General features: G+C 48.6%; 1 protein-coding gene across 1 annotated transcript in view; it reads right to left on the reverse strand.

Annotated features, from left to right (window-relative positions):
• Window positions 1–11,257, reverse strand: part of LOC139575274 (protein unc-13 homolog C) — a 186,875-nt gene that overhangs the window by 66,565 nt on the left and 109,053 nt on the right. Inside the window, exons 20-23 of the mRNA XM_071400233.1 lie at window positions 11,065–11,208; window positions 10,846–10,923; window positions 10,609–10,686; window positions 7,149–7,175 (exon numbers count right to left, since the gene is read on the reverse strand). Of these exons, the coding sequence (XP_071256334.1) occupies window positions 7,149–7,175; window positions 10,609–10,686; window positions 10,846–10,923; window positions 11,065–11,208 (327 nt within the window). The remainder of the gene's footprint in view (window positions 1–7,148; window positions 7,176–10,608; window positions 10,687–10,845; window positions 10,924–11,064; window positions 11,209–11,257) is intronic.

The following is an 11,257-nucleotide window of genomic DNA, read 5'->3' on the forward strand; positions in this document are numbered from 1 at the left end:
AATACTGCTCCCTGACAGAGAGTGGGGCTAGATGACAGATGAATACTGCTCCCTGACAGAGAGTGGGGCTAGATGACAGATGAATACTGCTCCCTGACAGAGAGTGGGGCTAGATGACAGATGAATACTGCTCCCTGACAGAGAGTGGGGCTAGATGACAGATGAATACTGCTCCCTGACAGAGAGTGGGGCTAGATGACAGATGAATACTGCTCCCTGACAGAGAGTGGGGGCTAGATGACAGATGAATACTGCTCCCTAACAGAGAGTGGGGCTAGATGACAGATGAATACTGCTCCCTGACAGAGAGTGGGGGCTAGATGACAGATGAATACTGCTCCCTGACAGAGAGTGGGGGCTAGATGACAGATGAATACTGCTTCCTGACAGAGAGTGGGGCTAGATGACAGATGAATACTGCTCCCTGACAGAGAGTGGGGGCTAGAGGACAGATGAATACTGCTCCCTGACAGAGAGTGGGGCTAGATGTCAGATTAATACTGCTCCCTGACAGAGAGTGGGGCTAGATGACAGATGAATACGTCTCCCTGACAGAGAGTGGGGCTAGATGACAGATGAATACTGCTCTCTGACAGAGAGTGGGGCTAGATGACAGATGAATACTGCTCCCTGACAGAGAGTGGGGCTAGATGACAGATGAATACTGCTTCCTGACAGAGAGTGGGGGCTAGATGACAGATGAATACTGCTCCCTGACAGAGAGTGGGGCTAGATGACAGATGAATACTGCTCCCTGACAGAGAGTGGGGCTAGATGACAGATGAATACTGCTCCCTGACAGAGAGTGGGGCTAGATATCAGATGAATACTGCTCCCTGACAGAGAGTGGGGCTAGATGACAGATGAATACTGCTCCCTGACAGAGAGTGGGGCTAGATGACAGATGAATACTGCTCCCTGACAGAGAGTGGGGCTAGATATCAGATGAATACTGCTCCCTGACAGAGAGTGGGGCTAGATGACAGATGAATACTGCTCCCTGACAGAGAGTGGGGGCTAGATGACAGATGAATACTGCTCCCTGACAGAGAGTGGGGCTAGATGACAGATGAATACTGCTCCCTGACAGAGAGTGGGGCTAGATGACAGATGAATACGTCTCCCTGACAGAGAGTGGGGCTAGATGACAGATGAATACTGCTCTCTGACAGAGAGTGGGGCTAGATGACAGATGAATACTGCTCCCTGACAGAGAGTGGGGCTAGATGACAGATGAATACTGCTTCCTGACAGAGAGTGGGGGCTAGATGACAGATGAATACTGCTCCCTGACAGAGAGTGGGGCTAGATGACAGATGAATACTGCTCCCTGACAGAGAGTGGGGCTAGATGACAGATGAATACTGCTCCCTGACAGAGAGTGGGGCTAGATATCAGATGAATACTGCTCCCTGACAGAGAGTGGGGCTAGATGACAGATGAATACTTCTCCCTGACAGAGAGTGGGGCTAGATGACAGATGAATACTGCTCCCTGACAGAGAGTGGGGCTAGATGACAGATGAACACTGCTCCCTGACAGAGAGTGGGGCTAGATGACAGATGAATACTGCTCCCTGACAGAGAGTGGGGGCTAGATGACAGATGAATACTGCTCCCTGACAGAGAGTGGGGCTAGATGACAGATGAATACTGCTCCCTGACAGAGAGTGGGGGCTAGATGACAGATGAATACTGCTCCCTGACAGAGAGTGGGGCTAGATGACAGATGAATACTGCTCCCTGACAGAGAGTGGGGGCTAGATGACAGATGAATACTGCTCCCTGACAGAGAGTGGGGGCTAGATGACAGATGAATACTGCTCCCTGACAGAGAGTGGGGGCTAGATGACAGATGAATACTGCTCCCTGACAGAGAGTGGGGCTAGATGACAGATGAATACTGCTCCCTGACAGAGAGTGGGGCTAGATGACAGATGAATACTGCTCCCTGACAGAGAGTGGGGCTAGATGACAGATGAACACTGCTCCCTGACAGAGAGTGGGGCTAGATGACAGATGAATACTGCTCCCTGACAGAGAGTGGGGGCTAGATGACAGATGAACACTGCTCCCTGACAGAGAGTGGGGCTAGATGACAGATGAATACTGCTCCCTGACAGAGAGTGGGGCTAGATGATCAGATGAATACTGCTCCCTGACAGAGAGTGGGGGCTAGATGACAGATGAATACTGCTCCCTGACAGAGAGTGGGGCTAGATGACAGATGAATACTGCTCCCTGACAGAGAGTGGGGCTAGATGACAGATGAATACTGCTCCCTGACAGAGAGTGGGGCTAGATGACAGATGAATACTGCTCCCTGACAGAGAGTGGGGCTAGATGACAGATGAATACTGCTCCCTGACAGAGAGTGGGGCTAGATGACAGATGAATACTGCTCCCTGACAGAGAGTGGGGGCTAGATGACAGATGAATACTGCTCCCTGACAGAGAGTGGGGCTAGATGACAGATGAATACTGCTCCCTGACAGAGAGTGGGGCTAGATGACAGATGAATACTGCTCCCTGACAGAGAGTGGGGCTAGATGACAGATGAATACTGCTCCCTGACAGAGAGTGGGGCTAGATGACAGATGAATACTGCTCCCTGACAGAGAGTGGGGCTAGATGACAGATGAATACTGCTCCCTGACAGAGAGTGGGGGCTAGATGACAGATGAATACTGCTCCCTGACAGAGAGTGGGGCTAGATGTCAGATGAATACTGCTCCCTGACAGAGAGTGGGGCTAGATGATAGATGAATACTGCTCCCTGACAGAGAGTGGGGGCTAGATGACAGATGAATACTGCTTCCTGACAGAGAGTGGGGCTAGATGACAGATGAATACTGCTCCCTGACAGAGAGTGGGGCTAGATGACAGATGAATACTGCTCCCTGACAGAGAGTGGGGGCTAGATGACAGATGAATACTGCTCCCTGACAGAGAGTGGGGCTAGATGACAGATGAATACTGCTCCCTGACAGAGAGTGGGGCTAGATGACAGATGAATACTGCTCCCTGACAGAGAGTGGGGCTAGATGACAGATGAATACTGCTCCCTGACAGAGAGTGGGGCTAGATGACAGATGAATACTGCTCCCTGACAGAGAGTGGGGCTAGATGACAGATGAATACTGCTCCCTGACAGAGAGTGGGGCTAGATGACAGATGAATACTGCTCCCTGACAGAGAGTGGGGCTAGATGACAGATGAATACTGCTCCCTGACAGAGAGTGGGGCTAGATGACAGATGAATACTGCTCCCTGACAGAGAGTGGGGCTAGATGACAGATGAATACTGCTCCCTGACAGAGAGTGGGGCTAGATGACAGATGAATACTGCTCCCTGACAGAGAGTGGGGCTAGATGTCAGATGAATACTGCTCCCTGACAGAGAGTGGGGCTAGATGACAGATGAATACTGCTCTCTGACAGAGAGTGGGGCTAGATGACAGATGAATACTGCTCCCTGACAGAGAGTGGGGCTAGATGACAGATGAATACTGCTCTCTGACAGAGAGTGGGGCTAGATGACAGATGAATACTGCTCTCTGACAGAGAGTGGGGCTAGATGACAGATGAATACTGCTCCCTGACAGAGAGTGGGGCTAGATGACAGATGAATACTGCTCTCTGACAGAGAGTGGGGCTAGATGACAGATGAATACTGCTCTCTGACAGAGAGTGGGGCTAGATGACAGATGAATACTTCTCCCTGACAGAGAGTGGGGGCTAGATGACAGATGAATACTGCTCCCTGACAGAGAGTGGGGCTAGATGACAGATGAATACTGCTCCCTGACAGAGAGTGGGGCTAGATGACAGATGAATACTGCTCCCTGACAGAGAGTGGGGCTAGATGACAGATGAATACTGCTCCCTGACAGAGAGTGGGGGCTAGATGACAGATGAATACTGCTCCCTGACAGAGAGTGGGGCTTGATGACAGATGAATACTGCTCCCTGACAGAGAGTGGGGGCTAGATGACAGATGAATACTGCTCTCTGACAGAGAGTGGGGGCTAGATGACAGATGAATACTGCTCCCTGACAGAGAGTGGGGCTAGATGACAGATGAATACTGCTCCCTGACAGAGAGTGGGGCTAGATGACAGATGAATACTGCTCCCTGACAGAGAGTGGGGGCTAGATGACAGATGAATACTGCTCCCTGACAGAGAGTGGGGCTAGATGACAGATGAATACTGCTCCCTGACAGAGAGTGGGGCTAGATGACAGATGAATACTGCTCCCTGACAGAGAGTGGGGCTAGATGACAGATGAATACTGCTCCCTGACAGAGAGTGGGGGCTAGATGACAGAGCGTGGGGGCTAGATGACAGATGGGTAGCTCTGATTCCATATGCCCTGTGGCACATGCTGCTGAGAGAGTCAGAGCATAGGTGGGGTGTGTGTGTATGTCTGTGTGTGTGGTGCTGAGAGAGTCAGAGCGTGTGTGTATGTGTGTGTGGTGCTGAGAGAGGGAGAAGCATAGGTGGGGAGTGGGGTGCGGGTACATGCATTTACTATAGTTCAGTAGATGGTGGTAGGGATAGTTAAGGTGTCCTATGCTAAAATAAATCATCTCCTTCTCACAGTATTGTCCTAATTACCACTGTTTCCATCCAGAGGATCTTCATCAGGTTGAACAGAATGAAGGACCACAAACATTTCTAAGGAATCCTATTCTAAGTGAAAGATGGTAAGGATGGTAGGAGACTTATCTTTAGTAGGCCTAAAGGGTTTTTATAAAGAATGTTAGGTAGGATGGTAGGAGTTCTATGTTTAGTAAAGGGTGTTAGGTAGGATGGTAGGAGTTCTATGTTTAGTAAAGGGTGTTAGGTAGGATGGTAGGAGTTCTATGTTTAGTAAAGGGTGTTAGGTAGGATGGTAGGAGTTCTATGTTTACTAAAGGGTGTTAGGATGGTGGGAGTTCTAATTTTTAATGAAGAGCGTTAGGTAGGATGTAGGAGTTCTGTGCTTAGTAAAGGGTGTTAGGTAGGATGTAGGAGTTCTGTGCTTAGTAAAGGGTGTTAGGTAGGATGGTAGGAGTTCTGTGCTTAGTAAAGGGTGTTAGGTAGGATGTAGGAGTTCTGTGCTTAGTAAAGGGTGTTAGGTAGGATGTAGGAGTTCTGTGCTCAGTAAAGGGTGTTAGGTAGGATGGTAGGAGTTATGTGCTTAGTAAAGGGTGTTAGGTAGGATGTAGGAGTTCTGTGTTTAGTAAAGGGTGTTAGGTAGGACATGTCATCATTATAATTAAGAATCTGTATTAATAAAGATGGAATAAATATTTAAAAATAAAGGAGGGCAGCAGTCCTATGTTTAGTAAAGGGGGGTTAGGATGGTAGGAGGTAGGAGTCCTATGTTTAGTAAAGGGGGGTTAGGATGGTAGGAGGTAGGAGTCCTATGTTTAGTAAAGGGGGGTTAGGATGGTAGGAGGTAGGAGTCCTATGTTTAGTAAAGGGGGGTTAGGATGGTAGGAGGTAGGAGTCCTATGTTTAGTAAAGGGGGGTTAGGATGGTAAGTGGTAGGAGTCCTATGTTTAGTAAAGGGGGGTTAGGATGGTAGGAGGTAGGAGTCCTATGTTTAGTAAAGGGGGGTTAGGATGGTAGGAGGTAGGAGTCCTATGTTTAGTAAAGGGGGGTTAGGATGGTAGGAGGTAGAAGTCCTATGTTTAGTAAAGGGGGGTTAGGATGGTAAGAGGTAGGAGTCCTATGTTTAGTAAAGGGGGGTTAGGATGGTAGGAGGTAGGAGTCCTATGTTTAGTAAAGGGGGGTTAGGATGGTAGGAGGTAGGAGTCCTATGTTTAGTAAAGGGGGGTTAGGATGGTAGGAGGTAGGAGTCCTATGTTTAGTAAAGGGGGGTTAGGATGGTAGGAGGTAGGAGTCCTATGTTTAGTAAAGGGGGGTTAGTATGGTAGGAGGCAGGAGTCCTATGTTTAGTAAAGGGGGGTTAGGATGGTAGGAGGTCAGAGTCCTATGTTTAGTAAAGGGGGGTTAGGATGGTAGGAGGTAGGAGTCCTATGTTTAGTAAAGGGGGGTTAGGATGGTAGGAGGTCGGAGTCCTATGTTTAGTAAAGGGGGGTTAGGATGGTAGGAGGTAGGAGGTAGGAGTCCTATGTTTAGTAAAGGGGGGTTAGGATGGTAGGAGGTAGGAGTCCTATGTTTAGTAAAGGGGGGTTAGGATGGTAGGAGGTCGGAGTCCTATGTTTAGCAAAGGGGGGTTAGGATGGTAGGAGGTAGGAGGTAGGAGTCCTATGTTTAGTAAAGGGGGGTTAGGATGGTAAGTGGTAGGAGTCCTATGTTTAGTAAAGGGGGGTTAGGATGGTAGGAGGTAGGAGTACTATGTTTAGTAAAGGGGGGTTAGGATGGTAAGTGGTAGGAGTCCTATGTTTAGTAAAGGGTGGTTAGGATGGTAGGAGGTAGAAGTCCTATGTTTAGTAAAGGGTGGTTAGGATGGTAAGAGGTAGGAGTCCTATGTTTAGTAAAGGGGGGTTAGGATGGTAGGAGGTAGGAGTCCTATGTTTAGAAAGGGGGGTTAGGATGGTAGGAGGTAGAAGTCCTATGTTTAGTAAAGGGTGGTTAGGATGGTAAGAGGTAGGAGTCCTATGTTTAGTAAAGGGTGGTTAGGATGGTAAGAGGTAGGAGTCCTATGTTTAGAAAGGGGGGTTAGGATGGTAGGAGGTAGAAGTCCTATGTTTAGTAAAGGGTGGTTAGGATGGTAAGAGGTAGGAGTCCTATGTTTAGTAAAGGGGGGTTAGGATGGTAGGAGGTAGGAGTCCTATGTTTAGAAAGGGGGGTTAGGATGGTAGGAGGTAGAAGTCCTATGTTTAGTAAAGGGTGGTTAGGATGGTAAGAGGTAGGAGTCCTATGTTTAGTAAAGGGGGGTTAGGATGGTAGGAGGTAGGAGTCCTATGTTTAGAAAGGGGGGTTAGGATGGTAGGAGGTAGGAGTCCTATGTTTAGTAAAGGGGGGTTAGGATGGTAGGAGGTAGGAGTTCTATGTTTAGTAAAGGGGGGTTAGGATGGTAGGAGGTAGGAGTCCTATGTTTAGTAAAGGGGGGTTAGGATGGTAGGAGGTAGGAGTCCTATGTTTAGTAAAGGGGGGTTAGGATGGTAGGAGGTAGAAGTCCTATACTACACACCTTGCAAAAGGACACAGCCCCCTCCTTCTTGAAAGAGAGCAGGGTAGAATGGGGAAACACAAGACCACAGAAGACAAAACTCAAGGCATTTAAAACATTAGAAACAGTAGAGAGACAGCATGCACATAACATAAAACTGTTGCTATATTCTCAGGATTAGACAGACACAGACACAGGCAGAGAGAGACAGACACAGAGACAGTCAGAGACAGACAGACAGACAGACAGACAGACAGACAGACAGACAGACAGACAGACAGACAGACAGACAGACAGACAGACAGACAGACAGACAGACAGACAGACAGACAGACAGACAGACAGACAGACAGACAGACAGACAGACAGACAGACTTAGAGGGAGAGGCAGACAGAGAGACAGATGCACTTACAAGGAGAGGCAGAGAGAGACAGATTGACATAGAGGGAGAGGCAGACAGAGAGACAGACAGACAGATAGACTTAGAGGGAGATGGACAGATAGATTTACAGGGAGAGAGAGGAAGAGAGACAGACAGATAGACTTTGAGACAGGCAGAAAGACAGACAGACAGACAGATAGTCTTAGAGAGACAGACAGATTTAGAAGGGACAGACAGACATACTTACTTACAGACAGACAGACAGACAGATTTAGAGACAGCCAAATAGAGAGACAGAGAGACAGAGACAGACATACTTAGAGGGGACATACAGACAGAGAGAGAGAGACAGACACAGACAGACAGACAGACAGACAGACAGACAGACAGACAGACAGACAGACAGACAGACATACATACAGACTTAGAGGGAGAGACAGAGAGCCAGACAGAAAGACAGACAGACAGAGTTTGAGGTGGACAGACAGACTTAGAGGGATAGACAGAGAGCCAGACAGAGAGCCAGACAGACTTAGAGGGGGTCTGACAGACAGACTTAGAGGGAGAGACAGAGATACAGAGAGACAGAGAGACAGACAGACAGACCTAGAGGGGGACTGACAGACAGACTAGAGGGAGAGACAGACAGACAGAAAGAGTTAGAGGGGGACATGCTAGAATATTTGAAACCCATGACACAGACTAAGGGCTTTCCCCCATACATTTATTAAACATTTATAAAACAACATTTATAAAGAAACAAAGTAGAACGTACAAGACCAGACAGGATGGAGGAAGGAGAGTTAGAAGAGTGGAGAAATAGAACAGGGTGGGGGAATAAAAACCAGTCTTCAGAGGGATAGTGACAGATCTAGGGGGAATGTGAGGATTGTCTGATGGGGTAGCACTAGGATTAGGGCCATGGAGGGTATGGGAACATGGGGATATGAGGGGGGAAGAGGAGATCCAGACCTGCTTGCCTCCCATGGTCTTGGGGTTGGGGTAAAGGGTAAGGGGTATGTATAAAGGGTAAGGGGTTGCTACAGTACAGACCTGCTTGCCTCCCATGGTCTTGGGGTTGGGGTAAAGGGTAAGGGGTATGTATAAAGGTAAGGGGTTGCTACAGTACAGACCTGTTTACCTCCCATGGTCTTGGGGTTGGGGTAAAGGGTAAAGGGTAAGGGGTATGTATAAAGGTAAGGGGTTGCTACAGTACAGACCTGTTTGCCTCCCATGGTCTTGGGGTTGGGGTAAAGGGTAAGGGGTTGCTACAGTACAGACCTGCTTGCCTCCCATGGTCTTGGGGTTGGGGTAAAGGGTAAGGGGTATGTATAAAGGTATGGGGTTGCTACAGTACAGACCTGCTTGCCTCCCATGGTCTTGGGGTTGGGGTAAAGGGTAAGGGGTATGTATAAAGGTAAGGGGTTGCTACAGTACAGACCTGTTTACCTCCCATGGTCTTGGGGTTGGGGTAAAGGGTAAGGGGTATGTATAAAGGTAAGGGGTTGCTACAGTACAGACCTGTTTGCCTCCCATGGTCTTGGGGTTGGGGTAAAGGGTAAGGGGTATGTATAAATGTATGGGGTTGCTACAGTACAGACCTGCTTGCCTCCCATGGTCTTGGGGTTGGGGTAAAGGGTAAGGGGTTGCTACAGTACAGACCTGCTTGCCTCCCATGGTCTTGGGGTTGGGGTAAAGGGTAAGGGGTATGTATAAAGGTATGGGGTTGCTACAGTACAGACCTGTTTGCCTCCCATGGTCTTGGGGTTGGGGTAAAGGGTAAGGGGTATGTATAAAGGTATGGGGTTGCTACAGTACAGACCTGTTTGCCTCCCATGGTCTTGGGGTTGGGGTAAAGGGTAAAGGGTAAGGGGTATGTATAAAGGTAAGGGGTTGCTACAGTACAGACCTGCTTGCCTCCCATGGTCTTGGGGTTGGGGTAAAGGGTAAGGGGTTGCTACAGTACAGACCTGTTTACCTCCCATGGTCTTGGGGTTGGGGTAAAGGGTAAGGGGTATGTATAAAGGTATGGGGTTGCTACAGTACAGACCTGTTTGCCTCCCATGGTCTTGGGGTTGGGGTAAAGGGTAAGGGGTATGTATAAAGGGTAAGGGGTTGCTACAGTACAGACCTGTTTGCCTCCCATGGTCTTGGGGTTGGGGTAAAGGGTAAAGGGTAAGGGGTATGTATAAAGGTAAGGGGTTGCTACAGTACAGACCTGCTTACCTCCCATGGTCTTGGGGTTGAGGTAAAGGGTAAGGGGTATGTATAAAGGTAAGGGGTTGCTACAGTACAGACCTGCTTGCCTCCCATGGTCTTGGGGTTGGGGTAAAGGGTAAGGGGTATGTATAAAGGTAAGGGGTTGCTACAGTACAGACCTGCTTGCCTCCCATGGTCTTGGGGTTGGGGTAAAGGGTAAGGGGTATGTATAAAGGTAAGGGGTTGCTACAGTACAGACCTGTTTACCTCCCATGGTCTTGGGGTTGGGGTAAAGGGTAAGGGGTATGTATAAAGGTAAGGGGTTGCTACAGTACAGACCTGTTTGCCTCCCATGGTCTTGGGGTTGGGGTAAAGGGTAAGGGGTATGTATAAAGGTATGGGGTTGCTACAGTACAGACCTGTTTGCCTCCCATGGTCTTGGGGTTGGGGTAAAGGGTAAGGGGTATGTATAAAGGTAAGGGGTTGCTACAGTACAGACCTGCTTGCCTCCCATGGTCTTGGGGTTGGGGTAAAGGGTAAGGGGTATGTATAAAGGTAAGGGGTTGCTACAGTACAGACCTGCTTGCCTCCCATGGTCTTGGGGTTGGGGTAAAGGGTAAGGGGTATGTATAAAGGTAAGGGGTTGCTACAGTACAGACCTGTTTGCCTCCCATGGTCTTGGGGTTGGGGTAAAGGGTAAGGGGTATGTATAAAGGTAAGGGGTTGCTACAGTACAGACCTGCTTGCCTCCCATGGTCTTGGGGTTGGGGTAAAGGGTAAGGGGTATGTATAAAGGTATGGGGTTGCTACAGTACAGACCTGCTTGCCTCCCATGGTCTTGGGGTTGGGGTAAAGGGTAAGGGGTATGTATAAAGGTAAGGGGTTGCTACAGTACAGACCTGTTTGCCTCCCATGGACTCAAACATCTTCTCCAGCTGAACTCTGAGCTGCTGGATGTTGTTGATGAGGATGCAGGGCTGTCACAGAGACACAGTCATATTATTATACATGTAGAATTGAATAGTACTATTCAGAACCAGACTGGCCATAGGGAAGTTTAGGCAAATGCTAGATGGGCTGGTCCATCTTGTTTTTGTGTGCAGAATGATCATTATGTGCATCCAGAGAGCACTTACCACTTTCTCCTGGTTCAGATACAAGCCAAAATCCTTGGTTATGATTGCAGCATATTGCAACAGAACTTTGTTGATGGTCTAGAAATAATACAAGAAAAGGAATGAACAATATTGAGTTGTTACAATATCAAAACACTCTTAGAAATAGTATTGGACACACACATAGTTAAATAGACACACACACAGCTAGGGACATTAGGTTGGAGGTTAGTGCCTGACCTTAGCAAAGCGGCACATGAAGTGAGCCAGGGCCTGTGGGTTGGGGCACTCCAGCTTCTTAATGATCTCAAAACTCTGGTTGAGCTGAGTGAACACATCCACCACCGAACAGGAGAACAGGACATGTTCCGACGTTGGCTGGAACTAGAGACAGAGAAGGAGAGAGAGACAGAGAAGGAGAGAGAGACAGAGA

This window comes from Salvelinus alpinus, chromosome 5 (assembly GCF_045679555.1).
Source record: "Salvelinus alpinus chromosome 5, SLU_Salpinus.1, whole genome shotgun sequence".
In the NCBI taxonomy this organism is placed as follows: Eukaryota; Metazoa; Chordata; class Actinopteri; order Salmoniformes; family Salmonidae; genus Salvelinus; species Salvelinus alpinus.